We start from the raw sequence: 22,860 nt of genomic DNA, 5'->3' as shown, positions 1-22,860 counted from the left end.
TTTTATTAGGTAGAATGAAGTTTTAGTGAAATTTTAGCCGCCGTAACCAAATCAAACCCTTTGCCATTGAGTCAGTTTCAACTCCTAGTGACCCTTTATAGAATGTAATTATTATGAATCTTAGATAACCAAAAAAAGTAAATTATAAAAAAATGGTGTAAGGGAAAGTTTGAAGGCACATATGTATTTCCAGAAAACTTTCAGGAGAAGAAAATGTAAAAGATGGAAATGGGCAAGTAAATGTGCTCTGTTACTGGCTTGAAATGTAGGTGTTTACGCTGCTCAAACACCACAGGTGTTTGAAGAAGATAAACTTCTTCATCTGATCTTTCCTTACATTTGCAAAATTGTTACTTCATGTTTAACTTCTTTACAATAAAAATAGTACTTTTTCTGAAATAGCATACGCTTAATACCTTAAAAATATGATCAATACCTGAAAGCATATGAAAGAAATTCACACATAATTTCCACTAGTTACCTTTACTAAGTAGTAATTGGTTTTCCGGTTCTATCCAGTTTTTCATGATTGCATTTCTTCTTCCTCAGGTATGATGTTGCCATCTTTGACCTCATCTGTGTATTTCTTTGTGTTTTTGGGTCTATGCACCTGGTGGTCCTGGTGCCGGACTTTTGACCCATTGCTCTTCAGCTGTCTCTGTGTTCTGCTGGCTATTTTCACTGCTGGACACTTGATCGGGCTTTACTTATACCAGTTCCAATTCTTTCAAGAAGCAGTTCCACCCAATGACTACTATGCAAGGTAAGAGACATATTTAGGACATTTCAACGAAAGTCCCCCAACTCCCCATTATCTTGATTTGGGATTGGGAATTTGCAGGATTCTTCTTGATGGCAATTGACGTGTTAAGCAAAGATAAAATAGAGGGTCTCCTCAGATGGAGATACTGCTGGACTCAGAAAAGCAGGGGACCTGCCATATGGAATAAGTAGAACAGACACATGGTTTAGGCTGTGGAAAGAAGTCCAGTGTGTCAGTTATACATCAGTGAATAATAAGGACAGGTCAAATGGATCCAGCTATTAGAAACTCTCACAGGCCATTTGAATATAGGAAAAAATGACAATCAAAAATAAAAACTAATTGATTGTAAAATTTTTAAAATAAGAATATGTGAGTCCACAGTGAGAGAGAGTGAGTGTATATGGGAAATTTCTAATAATTTGCCTTGACTAGAAAAGACTATTACACCAGGTCCTTGCTGTGCAAATGGGAATTAAAGTGAAAGAATTCATCATGTACTGACTTTTTAGAAGGAACTCTAGGAATCTCAGCTGATGATGAAATAATCAGGAAATATTTACAGGAAATAAAAATAGAATTAGAAAATTACCATTTTTCAATTCTTAATGAAATGCTTGATTCTAGCCACAACCTGAAACCATTGCTTTGAAAGTTCGTTGGGATGCAAGATGTTTGCCCAATGACAAAGTACAACCTCACTGATTATTTGCTAGTTGCTATGGAAAATTATACTTTGATAATAGTGGGCAACACCTTAATCAGTTGATCTAAATTAACATTACTGAGGTGGACCGTGTCAAAGTGAATGGATAGTTCCATATACCAATGCCCCCCCACCACCACCACCACCACTGAATAACAAAAACAAGAGCAGACTGAAATCTCACAACTCTGGACAGAATCTGAGGTGTTGGAGAGTTGGGGTAAGTCCAGAAGTGGGGGTGAGGAGGAGCGGAGATGGCACAGAAGCTGGGAGAACCTCACTGTTCGCATTGCAAGCATTCACTCATCGCAGCCATTTTGGGACAGGGCTGGGCTGTACCCCAAATAGGGAACACACAAAGGGAGCTAATCTGTGGAAGCTGTAGCCAGGATTTTTAAGGTGGTAGAGATTGGCTGTGGGAATTCAGGGGCCACGCAATTGGGAAGTGGGAAAGGGAGACCATGACACTGTGAGAGACAGATGGGTACTAGGACTGGGAGGAACTCCAAGGGCAGCAGGATGAGGAGAATACTTCAAATAGACAGCAATACAGAGGGAAAAACAGCTCTCTTCCTGCCTACAGTGGGTCACTGTGGAAAAGCCTGTGAAGGGGTACCCATGAGGGAATGATATAGAGAGCCCCCCACCTTCATCTCAGGAAAGTTGAGCCCCAGTGCTTACGTCAGCATCTGCAACCAGCTAAATCCCCCCATCCCGCATGTGCGTATTGGATTCCAGAGATCAAGCATCCAGACCTGAATCAGCACTGAAAAAAAAATAATAATAATAAAGATAAGAGTGCCCTCTAGTGGTTCTCAGGAGAAGATACCAAGCCTACTGCTGCTGGGTTGATTCTGACTCATAGTGACCCTGTGGGAAGTGCTCCATAGAGTTCCCAGGGCTGGAGTCTTTGTGAAGGCAGGATGCCAAATCTTTCTCCCATGGAGGGCTGGTGGGTGTGGGCCCTGGCATTTCACTTGGCAGCTGAGCCCTTGGCTGCTGCACTACCAAGACGCCTAATCAGAAAATTTTCCCATAAAAACCAGAATACAAAACTTTAATTAAAAAAGAAAGGAAAAGATAAAATGGCTCAAGTTCAGCAAAAAATAGTGAAACACACAAAATCACAAGAGAAGGATCAATCAAAAGCAAAACATGAAGAAGAAGAAATTTTTCCTTTGGAAGCCAGAATAATGCAAATAATTGATAAGTTTCAGACTATGCTGCTAAATATGTTTAAAGAAAGCAAAAAGCACACAGAAAACAAACTAGCAGGGATCAGGAAACAAACAGGAGAACAAAATAGAGACTCAACAAGGAAATTGAAAACATTTAAAAAAAAAAAAAAGCAAAGAGAACTACTGGAACTGAAGAATAAAGCAGCTGAATTAGAAAAAGCAAGAGAAACACTCAACAATGAAATTGAACAAACAGAAGATAGAATAAATGAGCTAGAAGACAAGAACTTACAAGTCTCAAGAGAAACAAGAGAAAAGAACAAAAACAAAGCAAACAAATCCAAATGGAAATATGGGATTCAGTTGAGAAATCTAACATTAGAATTTTTGGAATCTCAGAGCACCATGACAACAGTGAAAGCATAGAAACAATTTTCCAAGGGATAATGAGAGAGAATTTCCCAGATTTGGACAGAGGAACAAGCCTGCAAATACATGAAGCTACCTGAGCCCCAATTAGAAGAGACACATAAAGATCAATGCAGCCATATCCTAATAAAAATTCTTGAAAACCAAAGACAAGGAGAAAATTCTGAAAGCAGCAAGAGAAAAATGCAATATAACATGTCAAGGGGCTTTCATAAGAATCAGTGCAGATTTCTCCCCAGAAACTCTAGAGGCCAGAAATCAACGGAGCTACATATATAAAATACTGAACGAAAACAGTTGCCCACCAAGAATTCTTTACCCATCAAAGTTGTCACTCAAAAACAAGGGGAAAAACAAGATATTCCCAAGCAAACAGAAGCTCTGTAAATTTGCCACTACCAGACCAGTTCTGCAAGTCTTATGCAAGGGGGTACTCCAAAATGGAAAGGCAAGAGCATTAAATAAATACTCATGTCTAACACATGAATAAATAAATAAATAAATAAGAGCGAGATCTCCAAGAAATGCAACAACATGGGCAATTATAAGGACCAGATATATAGTATTTTCAGGAAAAACTCAATACATAAATTCCATAAACAATACAACGTCAAGTCGGAATTGACTCAACGGCACCGGGTTTGGTTTGGTTTGGTATTGATGTTAATGGAGCCACACCAAAAGAAATAGAGGAGGGAGGGATAGATTTATTCTGTTAAGATTGTATGCTGACTGTTGTTCATATGTTAAATGTTGTTGCGATTGTAATTTCTGTAAAGTAACATATGTGGTAACTGCTAAGAAATCACCAAGAAGAAACATACAGAAGAAGGAAGATAGCAAAAAGGCTTATCACCAGAAAGCAGCCAAAGACAAACAAAAACAGAAAAATCAAAATAAAAAAAGAGATAGACAACACTCAAAAAACAAATAGCAAAATGAGTGAGGGAGACACTTTGCTTTGAGTAGTAACCTTAAACTTAAATGGCCTAAATGCCCATGCAAAGGCAGAGAGTGACAGATGGATAAAAAAGTATCCATCCTTTTCCTGTCTACGAGAAACATACCTTAGATATAAGAACACAAACAGACTGGGAAAAAAAGGATGGAGAAAAATATCCCATGCAACCAATAAACAAAAAAGAACAGGGGTGGCAATACTGGTATCAGCTAAAATAGACTTTAAATCAAAAGGTATTACAAGAGATAAAGAAGGACATGACATAATAATAAAGGGGTAAATCCAGCAAGAAGACATAACAATTATAAATATAAAAAAACTACCCTATATATGCACCTAATATCAACGCACAATACGTGAAACAAATGCTAATACGAAAGGAGAAATAGACAAGTCCACAGTAATAGTAGAGGACTTCAACACGACGCTTCCAATTATAAACCAAACCAAACCTGTTGCCGTTGAGTCTATACCGACTCATAGCGACCCTACAGGACAGAGTAGAACTGCCCCATAGAGTTTCCAGGGAGCACCTGGTGGGTGTGACCTGCCAGTCCTTTGGTTAGCAGCTGTAACTCTTAACCACTATGCCACCAGGGTTTCCTCAATTATAAACAGAATATCTAAAAAGAGCAATAGGGACATTGAGAACTTAAATAAAACTATAAGCCAAGTGAACCTAAGAGGCGTATATAGGATACTCCACCCAGCATCAGAACAATACACAGTCTTCTCCAGCACATGTCAGTCATTCTCCAGAATAGACTCTATGCTAGGACAAAAAAGGAGTCTAAACAAGTTTTAAAAGATTGAAATCATACAAAGCATCTTCTCTGACCAGAACGTGAAGCTAGAAATCAACAACGGGAAAAATAAGGGAAAAAATAAATACATGAGAATTAAATAACACATTACTAACAAACTATGAAAGAAGGTTACCACTCCCCTTGGCAAGGACAGATGAGGCCCTCAGGCCTTACGACACACAGAAGGTTAAGGCATTGCCACCTACTTTGTGGCATCTAACCACAGTTTGGAGCTCTGGTGGTGCTCCAGTTGAGAGCTAGGGCTGCTCACCAACAGGTTGGCAGTTCGAATCCATCAGCCACTCCTTGGAAGCCCTTGGGGAAGCTCTACTGTTTCCTGTAGGGTCACTATGAGTCGGAATCAATTAGTCAGCAATGGGTTTGGTTTTTTGTTTTTGTTTTTTTGTTTGACAAACTCTTGGGTCATAGAAGAAATCAAAAGTGAAATTTAGAAATTTCTAGAATCAAACAAAAATGAAAACACAACATCTCAAAACCTTTGGGCCATAGTAAAAGCAGTACTCATAGAGAAATTTATAGCAATAAATGCCTGCGCTTAAAAAGAAGAAAGATCCAAAGTCATTAACTTAAACTGACGACTTGAACAAATAGAAAAGGCAGAACAAAAAAAGCCAAAAGCTACTCAAAAATAAATAAATAAAAAGATCAGGGCAGAAATAAACGAAATAGAAAAAACTCAACAAAACCAGATGTTAGTTCTTTGAAAGGATCAATAAAATAGACAAACTGCTGGCTAGAGTGAAAAAAGAAAAAACCAGAAGAGGCAAATAACCAAATAAGAAATGAAATTGGTGAGATTACAACTGATCCAACAGAGATAAAGAAGATCATAACTGATAACTATGAAAAATTATACTTCGACAAATTTGAAAACCTAAATGAAATGGAAAAATTCCTAGAAACAAACTGCCTACCCAAACACAAATGGAGGTAGAAAATTTAAACAGGCCCATTACAAAAGAAGAGATTAAAGATATCATCAAAACACCGTCAACAACAACAACAAAAGCCAAAGACCAGATTGCTATACTGGAGTATTCTACCAAACTTTCAAAGAAGAATTGACACCAATTCTATTCTCTTTTCAAAAACGTAAAAAAGGAACTCTTTCTGTGAAGTCAGCATAACCCTGATACCTAAACCAGGCAAAGACATCAAACAAAAAAATAGAAAAAGAAAATTACAGACTAATATCCCTTATGAATATAGATGCAAATATTGTCAACAAAATTCTTTCCGACAGACTTCAGCAACGTATCAAAAAAATCATACACCATCAGGTGGGATTCTAAGGATCATTCTAGCTGTACTTCTTCCAAAATAGATTTGTACATTCTTTTGGCAGCCCATGGTATATTCAGTATTCTTTGCCAGCCCTATAATTCAGGTGCATCAATTCTTTGGTCATCCTTATTCATTGTCCAGCTTTTGCATGCCTATGAGGTGATTGAAAACACAATGGCTCTTGGGTCAGGTACACCTTAGTCCTTAAAGTGAAATCTTTGCTTTCTAATACTTTAAAGAGTTCTTTTGCAGCAGATTTGCCCAATGCAGTGTATCATTTGATTTCTTGACTGCTGCTTCTACGGGTGTTGATTGTGGATCCAAGTAACATGAAATCCTTGACATCTTCAGTCTTTTCTCCATGTATCATGATGTGGCTTATTGGTCCAGTTTCTTTTCTTTATGTTGAGGTGTACTCCATACTGAAGGCTGTAGTCTTTGATCTTCATCAGTAAGTGCTTCAAGTCCTTTTCACTTTCAGCAAGAAAGGTTGTGTCATGTGTATGTGTAAATACAAATATGTGGGTGCAAGCACATATACTCACTGAAGACACAAATGCAGATACTTCTCAGACATAACCAAACACCTTCCAAGATTGATTTTCTGGGTTTGAAGGCTTAGGAGCACAGTCTCTTGGGACAACTCAGTCAATTGACATAGTTTATAAAAATCATGATCTACATCCTAGTGAAGCGAGTAGCATCTGAGGTCTTAAAAGCTTGTGAACTGCCATCTAAGACACGACTTACGGATCTCTGCTCACCAGGAGCAAAACAGTTAAGAATGTAATCAAAATCTCAGAGAAGAAACAAGCCTACGCCAGCCACAACTTCATCTACTCTGAGACCAGAAGAACTAGATAGTGCCCGACTACCACCACTGACCATTCTGACTGGGTCATAATAGTTGTTCCCAGATAGAATGGGAGAAAATTATGGAGCAGAACTCAAATTCTTATTAAAAATAAAATTAAAGGCCAGGCAAACTGGAACAGTAGAGAACAGAGAACTCCCTGAGACTATCACCCTGAGACACTCTTTAAACCTAGAACTGAAAATATGCCCTGAGATCACCTTTGGCAAAATGGCAGAGTAGCACACAAGATAAAGGATATTGCCCATGAGATCAGTGCCCTACTTAAAAACCATCAGTATGAGACCAAAAGGCCTACAATTTCTCAAAAGCAAAGATGAGAAGAGAAGGGGGCAGCGAAGTTAGAGTACTGGAAAGGGTACAAAGGGAATACAATTAAAGAGAATATTGACACATTATGGTAAATGTAACTAATGTCACTGAACAATTTTTGTGTAAATTGTCAAATGGGAACCTAACTTACTGTGTAGACTTTCACCAAAAACTTAATAAAAAAAAAAAGAAAGAAAACTTAATATAATATTGTTAAAATTAATATTTCTAAAAATGGAATAACCTGACACCTCACATCTCTTGATGTGATGTACAGCATCATATTGGTAAGCCTTGAGACCTAGGCTCCAATTTACAGAAAACAAAAGGGATAGAAAAATAGTTTAAACGACTCCAGAGAAATCCAGAAAGTGCATTCTGCAAGGTGGTTGATCTGGTCTCTTCAAGAATCAGTGTTATGAAAAAGAGTGTGTAGGGAGGTGGTGGAGGGACGGGAACTGCTGTGGTTTAAAAAAAAAAACCCAGTGCCGTCAAGTCAATTCCGACTCAGAACTAAAAAAAAACATAGTAAGCCAATGTAAAGCATGACTATATAAAAAAATGTGAAAATTTGAGTATGGATCATATATCAGCTGAGAAAACAGAATTATTGCTAATTTCTTGCGTGCTTGATGGCATTGTGGTTATACAGGAAAATTTCATTATTTTTAGAAGCTACATAGTAAATTAGGAATGAATTGTCATGATATCTGCAACTTTGAAATGGTTTAGCAACAAACTTTAGATAGATGATAGGTAGGTAGAAAGACAGATGAAAGATAAAGTAAGACCAGATGTTAATGATTATCTAAACTAGGTAATCTGTATGGTGTGGTCCATTGTCCTACTTAAGGTTTTCTTTGTCTTTGGAAACATTCATAATTGCACATTGCAGAAAGAAAGAACAAAACAAACAAACCCGTTGCCGTCAAATCAATTCTGACTCACAGCGACTCTGTAGGACAGAGTAGAACTGCCCCACAGGGTTTCCAAGGAGCACCTGGTGGATTCGAAGTGCCGACTGTTTGGTTAGCAGCTGTAGCACTTAACCACTATGCCGCCAGGGTTTCCCGAAAAAAGAAAGGAGGGCAGAAATGGTGGGAGAGGCTGCCAGGGTGAGGTAAAGGCCGTCCAGAATTCTCTGTGACGTGCCGCTGGGGAATGGTGTAGGTACTTTTTTTCTTCTTGTTCAGAAAGGAGGCATCTGTATTTGAAAAAGAACATGTATAACATTACCATGCTGGTAGTGTAATTTTGCACCCTTTTTCTAAGAGATTCTAATGTGTTTTTCCCTGGTGGCATAGCGATTAACAGCTCAGCTGTTAACTAAAATGTCAGCAGTTCAAACCCACCAGCTGCCCTCTGGAAACCCTATGGGGCATTCTGCTGTACCCTGTAGGGTCACTATGAATCGACTCGACGGCAACAGGTTTGTTTGTTTTTTAATGTGGTTTTCATGTGACAGTCAATGAAAGGAATGTTTGTGGACCCTTGCTTTTATTAATTCGTGTGTAAAATTTGGACATAATTAAAAGTAGCTTGTGGCTGTGTCTGCACCAGCTTAAAAAAAAATGTTGGTCAATAAAGCCTTTCATTCATTTAAGATAAAAGTTAATACCACACACACCCATACACACACGTGCACGCACACACACACACGCACATACACACACACAATCTACCTAATTCCAGATTCAGTTGGCTCAACCAGTTGTATAAACCTGGAAGTTTAAGAAGTATGAGTCGGTGTAAAGATAAAAGAATGTTATTTAGACACATTAAAACTGAGTGGCTTCATTAATGATGCAGATTTATTTTAGGTGGGAGTGAGAAAATGCTAAATTTAGTGCAGAAGTTAATTCCCGACTAAATGAATCCTTTTGTTTAGACATTTAATTTTTGGTTTATTGATCACATATTGAAAAATGTTTTGTACTTTTAAAAGGTTGACTTTTAAGAGATGACTTAATTGGAAACGTAAATATCCTCTAGAGCCCGGTAGGTCTCCACCTCCCCACACACACACTCTACAAGCTTTCAGGACCTTTTGTGCCATCTAGAGGCTGAGGCTGGGTTGTTCTTGTTAGATGCCATCTAGTTGGTTCTGATTCATGGCAACCCTACTTAGAAAGAAACGCTGCCTGGTCCTGCACCATCCTCACAATCATTACTATGTTTGAGTCCATTTGAGGCTGGGCATATAAAGAATATTCAGAGCCAGCTAGAGAACACTTGCATATATTTGGCAGAGTTTATCTGTGAAGGGTCAGTTTTAGGACTTGCAGCATGGTCTCTGCTGCAATTTTCTCAGGAAGTCAACATAGTGCAAGAGCAGTCATAGACAGTATGTAAAGTGTTCCTGTGTTCAAATAAAATTATACTCATGGACACAGAAATTTGAATTTCATACTGTTTTCATGTGTCATGAAATATTTTTCTTTTGATTCTTTTTCTAACTATTTAAAAATCTAAAAGCTATTATTAGCTCATGAGCTATACAAAAACAGGCAGTGAGCCAGTTTGGCCTGCGGGCCATAGTTTGCTGACCTATGTTACTGATAAGAACAGTCCTGAAAGTATAATAATTTATCGCATTTATTTTTAACCAAACTATCACAAACTTGAAACTTCAATTATAATTTAATGTATGCATTTGAGATAAGCCTTTTTCCAGCTTAAAACTTTCACTTCTATAATCTCATTAGCAAGTCATTAGAAATTATCAAGGTATAGAGAGTTTGCGCTAAAGAACGCAGCATAAAAACCCCACGTAGGTTTTTCCCCGTTAACTTGGTAATAACAGGAAAGTTCGGACAGTTACTTCTTTAAAACAATAGCTATTTCCTAAAGCATAATTTCAGTACATTAGTATTAACCCCAAAGTCTGATTTGGAAGAACTGGGAAATTTGGCACGACATTAATAACCACAGGAGTCCAGCCATATATTCACGTGACTACTCTTAAAACAATCCAAGCAGTTGTCTTCTCATAAGCGTTAGAATTGGCCCTTTTCTGAAAATTTCTTTTTAGTAACATTTAATTGATTTTTTATCATCGGTGTAATATATGTCTGTTGATGAAAACTTGGAAACATATGTTATAGATTGAATTGTGTCCCCCCAAAATACATGTTGTAAACCCTAACCCCTATATCTGTGGTTATAATCCCATTTGGGAATGGATTTTCTTTGTTATGTTAATGAGGCAGTATTAGTGTAGGGTGTGTCTCACATCAGTTTCTTTTGAGATATAAAAGAACAGATTAAGGAAGCAAAGATGGGGGACGATAGATGCCAAGCCACGTGAAGATCACCAAGAAACGGAAAGTGAAGAGAGACAGGGACCTTCCCCAGAGTCAGTAGAGAGAGAAAGCTTTCCTCTAGGGCCAGCACCCTGAATTTGGACGTGTAGCCTCCTCAGCTATGAGAAAAGAGCCCGGGTGGTGCAGTGGTTAAGTGCTCGGCTGCTAACCTTAAGGTCGGGAGCTTGAATCCACCAGCTGCCCTGCAGGAGAAAGATGTGGCAGTCTGCCTCCGTCTTGGAAACCCTATGAGGCAGTTCCACTCTGTCCTATAGTGTTGCTATGAGTCAAAATCAGCTGGACGCCAATGGGTTTTAAACTGTGACAAAATAAATTTCTGCTTGTTAAAGCCACCCACTTGAGCTATTTCTGTTATAGCAGCACTAGATAACTAAGACATATAGAACACGGAATTTTTTTTTTAATGTAATTCTAACATCCAGAAATAAATACTGTTAATCTTTTGGTGCATTTCTTTTGATATTTTTCTTACACACATGTGGTCTTTGGAAACCCTGGTGGCGTAGTGGTTAAGTGCTACAGCTGCTAACCAAAGGGTCGGCAGTTCAGATCCGCCAGGTGCTCCTTGGAAACTCTATGGGGCAGTTCCACTCTGTCCTATAGGGTCACTATGAGTTGGAATCGACTCAACGGCACTGGGTTTGGTTTTGGTATGTGTACTTTAAAAAAAAAAAAAGACTGAGTCATAATGTACATGCTGGTTTATAACTTGCTTCATTAGGGTCGCGATGAGTCAGAATCAACTCAAAGGCAGTGGGTTTGGATTTTTGGTTACTCAATTAAGTTATGCAATTTGCCATTTCATTAAATGTCCCTTAAAATGTGGCTTTCATAGGCTACAAACTCTTTAGTCATATAGCTGTAGTATAATTTAGTGTATCCCTGATTTTTGACCATATACATTGCTCCTTATTTTTACTCTCATGAGTAAAGCTATCATGAACATACCATTACTTATAACAGTGAGAGGCAAACCCATCTGCCCTGAGTTATGAAAACACCTCTGCACAGCTATTTAGTCCTTGCATCTGCTGGAGTATGCAGAGGTATCCATGGTCCTCAATCAATATTATATAAATTTATTGGTTCATGATTCCCTCACCACGACAATGTTAAGAACTGAAATTCCATACCTATGTGTGGCACAAATCTGGAGCTTCGTTTCCGTCTAGGGCGTATCTCCTATTTCAGTAAATCGTGATGATTAGAAAATGCGTTGTTTTAGCGAAGGAAAAGCTTATGTTTATTTCAATGTCAAAACAATATTAAAAAGAGAAGGCAAAGCCTAAAACCCCCGCATCATGAGTCTAAATATTCTATGACAAATGAGAAAAATGTAAAAAATAAACATTAGAAGGACACTATCATTTATCATATTTATACTGTTTTGTAATAGTCATAAAAATGTCAGTTATTTGCAAAAAGCAATAAAGATCTCAATGTTGCATCTTTTTCTTCCAGTTTGGAGAAGCCAGTGGGTCCTCTAGAAATGAAAGAATGCACTCAGTTCTTCTTATTAGAAAGAATTCAATCAGTCCTTCTAAGTAGAACTGTCTGCCACAGTTCTTTGCAAGCTGTTACACAATCCAGGTTAGTTAAGGGAATGCACCTGTGTAGTCTAGCCAGCAGGGCAGGATTACCCAATAAGCAAGGTACGCATGGGCCCAATTGTGCCTTCCCACCAATCTGCAGTGCAAAATTTCATCTGACCCCACCATGGCAAAGATGTGAAACCCATGTGAATTTACTCACCACTGATTGCAAGTAGATACAATTAAGTCTCTGTACCTTGCTCAATGCAAACCGGTGCATACCGTGTTTACTGGTTAATCCATCCCTACAGTAGCCAGGGATTTCTAGGGTGCATCTGTCTTGCATTAGAGTGATTTAACAGCACAGAAAGTCTAAAGTGTTTTTAATGGAGACCAGTTGGCAAGAACTTCCTTTGAAAGCAGCCCAGTGTGTGTGGAAGAAATAAATATAAAACATCATTTTAATACTAAGGAATGCAAACTAACATTTTATTTTACTTTTTTTTTTTTTTTAAAAGATGGCACCGGCAATAGTTAACTTATAAAGTTGTCAAATTTGGGTGTCTTAGTTATCTAGTACGGCTATAACGGAAATACCACAAGTAGATGACTTTAATAGACAGAAATTTATTTTGTCACAGTTTAGGGGGCTACAACTCTGAATTCAGGGTGCCTCTCTAGGAGATAGCTTTCTTTGTCAGCTCTGGTGGAAGGTCCTTGTCTCTTCGGCTTCCGTTTCCTGGGTACTTGGAGGTATCCGTGTGGCTTGGCATCAATCTTCCCCCATTTCCGCCTGCCTAATCTGCTCCTTTTAACTCTTGTAAGAGATTGACTGAAGACACAACCTGTACTAATCCTGCCTCAGGAACATCACAAGACAACCCATTCCCAAATGGGATTCTAACCGTAGAGGTTAGAATTTATAGCACATATTCTGGGGGACACAATTTAGTCTATAACACTCTACCCTGTGCCCCCCGCCCCCCGCCCGCAAATTCATGCCCTTACCACATGCAGGAGCCCTGGTGGTATTGTGATTAAGAGCTTGGCTGCAGGTCAAGTCTACCAGCCGCTCCTTGGAAACCCTATGGGACAGTTCTACTCTGTCCTGTAGGGTTGTTATTAGTTAGAATCAACTCAACAGCAGTGAGTTTACCACATGCAAAACACATTTACCCCATAACATCATCCCAAGAGTCTTAAATCAACTCCAAGTCCAAAATCTCATCTTCTGAATCATCTAAATAAAATTTGGGTGTGACTTTAGGCATATTCCATCCTGGGGAAAAATTCCTCTTGACCTGTGAACCTGTGAAAGCTAGAATTCAACCTATCTGCTTGCAGAGTACAGTGGTGGAACAGGGACAAGGTAGACATTCCCATTACAAATGGAAGAAGTTGGAGGGAAAGAAGGGATAACATACATCAAGCAAGTCCAAAACCCAGCAGAACAAATTATATTAGGTCTAAGGCCTTGAAAACAATCCTCTCTTCTCTGAGACCATCTGGGTAATGGCCCTGGCCTTCAGACTCTGGGTGTTGCCACACCCTCTGGATTCTGGGTGGAGGAGGCCTCTTGGCCCTGGGCTTCAGCTCTGCCTTTCAGGCCACCTGGCAACTCTGCTCCATCAGCTTTGGGTGGTTCCATTCTCCTAGTCCATCTGAGTGGCAGTCCCACCCCTTTGGCCCCTGCAGACCCTGTTCTGCCTCTTGGGCATGGCAGCGCCACCCCCGCCTCAGCTTTGGGCAGGGGCCCCATCCCCCTGGTACACCTTAACAGCAGCCCCACACTCTGGACCAAGTTGTCAAAGATCCAACTCTGAAACTCAGGAGGCTGTTGCCCCACCCCTTGAGATCCAGGAGACTGTGGCCCCACCCTTTGAAACCAAGAAGGCTCTGCTTCCCGTGCTCCTCCCAACAGTTCTGCTGATCTCTGAGCTGCTCCAGGGATGGTCCTTTTAATTTTTTAGAGGACTAAAGATGTAGCTCTTTTGGCCTGTTTCTTGCCGGTAGAATTCTAGGAGGCAGACAGCATTCTTTCCTTTTGTTCTTTGTCTGTCCTCTTCAGTCTAAGCTGATAGGTTTTCTGCTGAGGTAGTTGGCTAGATCCATAAGTCACAGGCTTAATCTCTTTAACAAAAGATTGCATAGCCACATCCTTCGTGAACATTCTAGGACACACGTCCTTAGTTTGTACAAAAGAATTTTCCAAATATTGAAGTTCTGTTCTTATTTTGCACAGTTCATTTTAAAGTCCATCCCTTTACTCTTGCATTTTACTATAAGCAGCAAGGAGAAACCATACAGCCCCTTTAAGATCTTGCTTAGAAATCTTATCAGCCAGATAGCCAAGTTCACCACTTAGAAGCTCTCCCTTCCACCAAACATTTGAACATAGTTCAGACAAGCTCTTTGCCACTGCGTAAAAAGCATCACCCTTCCTCCATTGTCCAATCGCATGTCCATCATTTGCTTTTAACACCTTACCAGAAGTACAATTAACCTTCACATTTCTAGCAACCTTCTATTTTTGGCACCATGTGCAGTCTCTAAGATGACAGAGACTTTTTTCTCACTTCTTTCAGAGCCCTAACCAGAATTGTCTTTGAAGTCCAGAATTCTACCAACAGTCTCTTCAAGGCAACTTAGGCTTTTTTATTATTAAAAAAGAAAAACAAAAAAACACCTTAAAACTTTTCCAGCCTCTTCCCATTACCCAATTCCAAAACCACTTCCACATTTTAGGTGTCTGTTAGAGCAGCTCTGTATTCCCTGTATCATATTCTGGATGTTATGGATTGAATTGTATCCCCCCAAAATATGTGTTGTAAATCCTAACCTCTATGCCTGTGGTTATAATTTCATTCAAGATTGGGTTGTCTTTGTTATGTTAATGAGGCAGGATTAGTGTAGGGCGTGTCTTGAGTCAATCTCTTTTGAGATATAACCCAAACCTGTTGCTATCGAGTTGATTCCGACTCATAGCAACCCTATAGGACAGAGTAGAACTGCCCCATAGAGTTTCCAAGGAGCGCCTGGTGGATTTGAACTGCAGACCTTTTGGTTAGCAGCCGTAGTGCTTAACCACTACACCACCAGGGTTTCTTGAGATATAAAAGAGACTAAAACCCAAGCTGGGAAGGAAAATTGGGGGAAGAAAGATGCCAAGCACGTGAGGATTTCCCAGGAGCAGAAGCTCAGAAGAGACAAGCACCCCACTCCAGAGCCGACAAAAAGAGATATCCTTCTCTTAGATCTGGCACCCTGAATTTGGACTTCTAGCCTCCTAAACCATGAGAAAATAAATTTCTGTTTGTTAAAACCATCCACTTGTGGTATTTCTGTTATATAGCAGCACTAGATAACTAAGACAGTAGGGGTTATAATTATTACCAAAGTGTTTGTTCCATGTTGAAAAGCATTCTTTAGGATTACATGACTTCTTATTCTACCAGCCTTAGATGGAGTTTAGTTGTGTCCATTTGTAAGGTGAAAAATATGAGCCCAAAGAGAGATTAATTAACTTCACACAGATACAATGGGGAATCAATAAAACAAATACTTCAAACCCTGCATTCACTTGACCAGCGTTTGGCACCTTGTAGCCACTTAGGGGTATAAATGGGTGTGTCATAGACCCAAGATACCCGGAAAAGAGGATGTTTTGTATTGGGATGAGACCTTGGCATTGTGTACAAAAGCATCTGTCTGCTTCCATAAGCTCAATGCACCTTTCTGCAGGACATCTTTTTAACTCAGTCTCGCTAAAACCTCACTGCCTCGCTCTCCAGAATTTCAGCACTGATTAAATGTGGATGGACCTGATTCCTTGCCCTTCATCTGCCAAGAGTATCTCCCAGAAGGTCTCCATTTCAGCCTTCATGGAGAAGCTGCCTTAGTCTCGGCACTGACCTAAAATATCCTAAATTAACCTTAGGTTGCAGTTCCTTCTAAAGCTCTACTGTGTACAGCAGCTCAACTGAAGACACATTCCACGACAGTCCATGGCTTTCTGCCCCATTCCATTCCTGCAGTCTAGAATAAAATGGCTTCTACTCTTTTAATAATACAACATTTAGAAAATTAAACCAGTGTTTATGAGCCCATTCTCTGAAGTTAATAGCTCTGTTTGAATCTTGACCCTGCTACTTTCTAGAGGGAGCATCATGGATAAAACCTTACTTAATTTCTTTGTGCTTCCATTTTCTTTTCTGTAGAATAGGGATCGAAATAGTCCTCTTATGAAGCAGGAGCATTAGATTAAGTAGATGATGCACATTAAGGGCTTGGCCATATCATGGTGCTTATAAACAAGGCAGTGAGTTTTATTATTATATTAGTACATAGTGGACATTTCTATTATCCAAACTAACTTCCTCATTTCTAACAATTCTAGCTTCGTGTAGCTTCACACTTGCCATTTCCCGAGCATGTAGAAGCTAATCATGCCTTGTTCCATTTTCCTTGACTGGAAATGTCCTTCCCCTACTTCTTCATCTCATTCTTGTCTACTGTTCCCTCAACAGCTAGCTCAGTGCACTCCTTCTGGAACCTCCCATGTTTCCTTCCCTGAGGAACAAGAATCATCTTGGATGATTGGGCATAATAATTTTTTACAGATATGTCTTCTCTACTAGATCATGGTTTTCAAGGGCTGTGAGGGTACTCTCTGGCCTTGGCGACCTTAGAATCTCACAGTGCTAACCACATGAGGGACCATTCTTGGGCTCTCAGGAAATCCCTGTTCAATGAGTGAGGTTTTCTCCCAAAATCCTTGCCTTTTTATCCCCTTGTGTATCACAGTAACATAAAACTTGTTTCTGTTTTTCCTGAACTCCAAGCCCCAGAAGTGGCCCCTGGCTGTAATATGTATGGGGAAATTATCTTTCAGAAAGGTCACTGTCAACTTTAGTGTATCCAGGGCAGTCCCATTGCCATGATACTGAGTTCAGCTGGAAACTAAGCTCAGCTATGGTATCACCGTGGTTCAGTGAGTGTGGTGTTGCCAAATATTTACCTTTGTTTTAGAAGACTAATGGTTTTTAATTTATTTACTTAGAAAACTCAAAAATAGCTTTATCCTCGATGGTTAAAATGAACATGGTTATAGCAATAAGTAGCTTTCCTATTTTAAGAAATTAGGGTTTTCATTTCACATTCAAGGACCTGGCTTGCCTTTTACTGTTGAGTAACTTTGGGTAACATTTCTTACTTTCTCTGGACCTTGTCTTTAGAATGGGGCTGATATATTTGCTCTAGAGTGTTGTGGTGAGTATTAATGAGAAAATGGACTTGGAGATTACAGTGCCTGGTATGTAGTGGCAATCAAGAAACATTAGTTTCTATTTTCCTCTCTGGTCTTTTTGTGTAGAAAAAGTACACAGTGTGGCTTTTTATTAAATAAATTGTTGTATGTGACACTAAGTAAAAAAATTTTTTTTTGTATTGCTGATTTCCAATTTATGTGGCATCTAATAGTTTAATAACAGCAATGTTTTAAATCCAACAAAATAACTGTTCTTTCATCTCCTCTTAAAAGCCTTACCACCAGCATTTTATTACTGATACAATCAGTATGTCTCTCAGAAAAGTTCTGGAGTCCTGGTGGCACAGTGGTTAAGAGCTACGACTACTAACCAAAAAGTTGCCAGTTCTAGTCCACCAGTTGCTCCTTGGAAACTCTATGGGGAAGGTCTCCTCTGTCCTATAGGGTCACTGTGAGTCAGAATTGAGTAGATGGCAATGGGTTTTGTTTTTTTTTGTTTTCTCAGAAAAGTTAGTACTTTTTAATTCTATTTCCTAATATTTTCATTATAAAACTAAACATATTACTTAGACAAAACTAAGTTAAAGATATTTAGATATAAAAAAATAAAACGGGAATAATTATAATAATAACAGTACCTTCCTTATAGATTTGTTATAAAGATTAAATGAGCTAGTATTTTTAAAACAGTACCTGGCACATAGTAGGAAATATAGAGTTGTCTGTTAAATGATTTGGTCAGTAAGTTGTACTAATAGTTAGAGGGATATCAAGCATTTGATTAGAACTTTAATAACAACATGTAAATATTGTCTCTCGTAAATATTATTTTAAACTTTGAGTTAAAACACGAATTTTGGTTTTAGGCAATATAATTTTAGATATTTGCTACCTGACTTAGAAAGAACTATCATTTTTTGGTCAGTTACTTTGTATGAGGCGTTTTGCTAAGTACTTTATACTATTTATCTTCCTTAGTTCTCACAATCGACCTGTGAGGTAGGTATTATTATTTTATGCCCATCTTATAAAGGATAAAACTGAGACTTAAAGAGGTTGAGCAACAAAGCAAGTCATATGTTTTTTAAATAACAGAACCAGGATTTTAGCCCAATTCTCCCTGACTCCAAAGCTTGTGCCCTTATTAGCTATAAACCAAACCCAAACCCATTGCTACCGAGTTGATTCCAGCTCATAGCGACCCTGTAAGAACAGGATAGAACTGCTCCGTAGGGTTTCCGAGGCTGTAAATTCTTATGAAAGTAAGCCTGGTTTCCCATGGAGCAGCTGATGAGTTTGAACTACTGACCTTAAGGTTAACAGCCAAGCGCTTTAACCAGTACGCCAACAAGGCGTCTTGTTATGAGCTATACTGAGCATAATTCCAAAAACAAAAAAACCAAACCCACTGCCGTTGAGTTGATTCCGAATCATAGCGACCCTGTAGGACAGAGTAGAACTGCCCCATAGAGTTTCCAAGCAGCGCCTGGAGGATTCAAACTACTGACCTCTTGGTTAGCGGCCATAGCACTTAACCACTACACCACCAGGGTTAATTACAGCGTAATTATCTTCATAAAAATAGTAAGTCCACATATTAACATGATTCACTGCCTTTCTAGTATATTTATTAACAATCGCTTCGTACTACCAGGTTCCAAAATAACATGCAGTAACCCAGTCTTTGCACATTCTTTCTCGCTGGAGGTCCATGAGCTCTGTAATTTGAGCCCATCTGGAACATCTGTAGCCATAGCAACATGAGGCAGCCCATTTGGTCTAGAGCTAGTCCTTTTGGATGCATAGCATTTGGGTCCAGGCAGGTCCCTTTGCATCCCTTGGTACCAGGCCTAGCATCTTGATTAAGTGAAAAAATGTAAAAAAAAAACTTCTTATATTTGATCCTTCAAAATATGAAAGGGGTAAAGATTAGGCATAGTTCACAGTTACATTTTTTTCTAAACATGCTCCAAATGATTGGTATTAATGAACATTCATAAACTATGCCTGGATGGTACTTTAGGTTCTTTCAACTTTAAAAATTCGTAGCAAATGAATGATGGCACATTTTCTTGTTGTAGAAAAACCTATTGTTCCTTCAAGTTAAGATCACAGTTTATAAAAAGTCAAATCTAAAGAGATCTTTTGGGGGAAAAAAGATCTCTTGAGATTTAATTTTTATAGAAGAGATCTTTTGGGGAAAGGCGTTTATTAACAAAACAACTATTTAGCTATCAGTCTTTTTATTGCGAAGTGTGATCATCTTGTTGGTTAAGATCCTCAGCCATGCTCTGGATTTTAATGGAGTGCAACACCACCTGATTAACTGTATTTAGTATGATTATGGATAAGCCGATTTGGCTGACTTGTGGAATATTTTGAGAATAAATAGAGTGAAAGATATTACTTCCTAACTCTTTAGATTGTTCAAGTTCGGAATGTTACTTACGTGGTGACTTCTGCTATTGAATCTTCTTTTTAAGTTCCAAGTAACCATGACTCAGGCTCAGAAATCCGCTCTGAAAATGAGAACCAGGATGCTTTGAGTTTCTCTAAAGAAGCTTTCTCCTGAAAATAGTTGACAAATCTTTTATAAACTTGCTGATTAATCATTATTAGTGTAATTGTATGTGTCCTAACATCAGAAATAGTCTAAATTCCTGAGGAATCAGAATCAGCACAAAACTGCTCCCTATGAGGTGGAGGTCAGGTGTACCTCCACTCTCCAACTTTTTCACCATTGCTCACACCAGCCATTCCTCTTACGAGAAGGATAATTCATTGCAATGGCCACACAAAACTTATAGACCATACTCACAGTTATGTGATTAATAAGAAAGTAACAGGCTACAACTCAGGATCAGGATCAACTTAAAAGTAACAGGAATAACTCAGAATCAGGATCTGAAAGTACATAGGCAAGGTCTGGAATTCTGGAAGCCTCCCCCAAGGTGGAGAACACACCTCTCCCTTCTTCAGTGCAGGACAGCTTCTAACCAGGGGAGCTCTCTCAGCTGCTCTTGGCTGTGTTAGCAGGCCCTTCTTGGCCATGCAAGCAAACAAGCAAGGAGACTCCTCTCAGCTGTGCAAGCAGACAAGGAGGCCCCCGTTGGCCATGCAAGCAAGCAGCCCCCTCTCGGCTGTGCACACCCCCTCTCAGCCACGCAAGCCTCTTTGCCTTCAGCCTCCCCACTATCAGCCTCTCTGCTGCTAACTGGCCCACCTCATAGCCAGTGTAGCAGCTTGCTCATCTGCTGCTCTTGTAGCAGCAGCTTTCTGCTATTGCTGCCAACTCTGCCGCCAGGTCCTTTCTAGGCTTCTTGCTATCTTCAGTGTTACTGCCCTTAACCCGTATTATAGCTCTTTTAGGACGTTCCCCTTGCAGGAACCCTGGGTCCAAATCACTCTGCTTCAGGCTCTTCTTGGTCTTGAGGTTTACTCCTTGCCTCTACACTTTCCTTTCTAAAAAACTTCTGTGACATCGGCCACTTTATAAGCAAACTGTCAGTTTCTTAAGGTATGGCCCTCCCAGCAGGACCATGAAATGAGCTATCCCCTTGGAGAACCATATGTCACTCAATCCTATTGGGTAGATATTCAGGCCACACTATGAATAGTAAGTTGACCAATCCCTTGCAAGATTGTGACTCAGCTAATCATTTTGGGTGAGTCACAAGCCCCTGAGATGTCAATCAACTCAGATCTTGTACAAAAATAACAGTCTCTGCCAGCAGAGACTTTGGGTTCTTCCTCAGGCAAAAAACAACTGTCTGGGGTGGAAGGCAACCTGGGAGGTCCCCCAAGTAGTTTCTTCAAAGAAGTAGAGCAAAGGTAACAACTGCTCAGGACTTAGGGGGAATAATCTCCCAAGCTATTTTTCCAAAGAACCAAGGTAAAAGGCCACATAAAGGAACCCATTTCATCACATTGTGTTTCTTTTGTTGTTGCTGTTGAGAATATACACAGCAAAACGTAGAGTAATGCAACAGTTCCTACACATACAATTTACTGACCATGATTGTATTCTCTGAGTTGTGTAACCATTCTTACTCTCCTTTTCTGAGTTGTTTCCACTAACATAAATTCAAGGCCCCCTAAGTTTCCTAGCTGATCTTTCAAGTTGCCCTTATAATTTTGATAGGTAGTTCTTAAAAGAGCGTAATGCTCAAGGTAGACTTTTTTTTTTTTTTTTTTTTTTTACTAGTTAAGCTAAACTGTTGTTTGGTTTTAAGAAGACTTCAGGGGATCTTTTTGGATAAGGTTTAAATATTATCTCAGGGAAATAATTTCAGGGGTTCATTCAACCTTCATAGCTGCAGGAAGTCCATGAGAATTTGCAATTCTGTCCTTTTTGATCAGAATTCTTCTGTAGAACTTTTGATCAAAATGTTCAGTAATGGTAGCCAGGCACCATCCAGCTTTTCTAGTCTCATGGCAAAGGAGGCAGTTGATCATGGAGGCAACTAGCCACACATTCCATATCCTCCTCCTGTTACTGACTCTCCTTCCTCTGTTGCTCCAGGCAAATTGAGACCAATTGTTGAGCCTTGGATGGCTGCTTGTAAGCTTTTAAGACCCCAGGCACTATACAGTGAACTAGGAAATAGAACAGAAATACTAAACACATTATTAGGCCAATTAACTGCGATGATGACCGTAAACCTCCAAACCAAGGAACTGAATTCCATGAGATTTTTGCTTGTATATAAGAAGCCTCAGCAACTGCTCTCTTTTTTTTTTTTTGTCATTGTTGTAAGTACATCTGTCACACAACTTTTGCCAATTCAGCTTTTCACATTGTGTTTCTTAACAGCTTAATTAAGATATAATTAATATATAATAAACTGCGCATATTTAAAGTTTATAATTTGGTCAGCTTTGACATATAAACATACCCAGGAAACCATCACCACAATCGAGGTAATGAGCACACTGAACACATCCATCATACCCAAAAGTTTCCTCCTATCCCTCCGTAATCCCTTTCTCCTGCCCTTCCTGCCTCCCCCACTGTATCCCCAGGTAACCACTGATCAGATTTCTCTCACTAGATTAGTTTACGTTTTCTTCTAGAGTTTTACATGGATGAATCACTCAGTGTGAACTCTTTTTTTTATTTATTTATTTTTTGAAGACAGGGCTGTCCTGTCTGCTTTCATTCAGCCTAATTATTTTGATATTCATGACTGCTGTAGTATGTATAAGTATTTCATTCTTATTGTTGAGTCATATTTAGGTGTATAGAAAAACAACAGTTTATTCATTCACCTACTGATGAGCATTTGGATTGTTTATAGTTTTTCGCCTGTTATGAATAAAGTTGCTTAATAGTTTTGCAACCAGCAGTATTTGTGCATTTTAATTCCTCTATATCTTCACTAACACTTGGTAGAATCATTAGGCAT

General features: G+C 39.2%; 1 protein-coding gene and 1 non-coding gene across 2 annotated transcripts in view; both read left to right on the top strand.

Annotated features, from left to right (window-relative positions):
- The window catches only part of PIEZO2 (piezo type mechanosensitive ion channel component 2), a 656,646-nt gene that overhangs the window by 430,469 nt on the left and 203,317 nt on the right, over positions 1–22,860 (top strand). The window contains exon 7 of the mRNA XM_064294736.1: positions 550–763. Within this exon, the coding sequence (XP_064150806.1) occupies positions 550–763 (214 nt within the window). The remainder of the gene's footprint in view (positions 1–549; positions 764–22,860) is intronic.
- On the top strand, positions 4,950–5,075 carry LOC111749686 (U6atac minor spliceosomal RNA). The gene has a single exon (XR_002784884.1). It is a non-coding gene; the product is annotated as a U6atac minor spliceosomal RNA (small nuclear RNA).

The sequence above is a fragment of the Loxodonta africana genome, chromosome 11 (genome assembly GCF_030014295.1).
Source record: "Loxodonta africana isolate mLoxAfr1 chromosome 11, mLoxAfr1.hap2, whole genome shotgun sequence".
Classification (NCBI taxonomy): domain Eukaryota; kingdom Metazoa; phylum Chordata; class Mammalia; order Proboscidea; family Elephantidae; genus Loxodonta; species Loxodonta africana.
The sequence above is the reverse complement of the archived record's forward strand: the minus strand, read 5'-3'. Positions and strand labels throughout refer to the sequence as shown.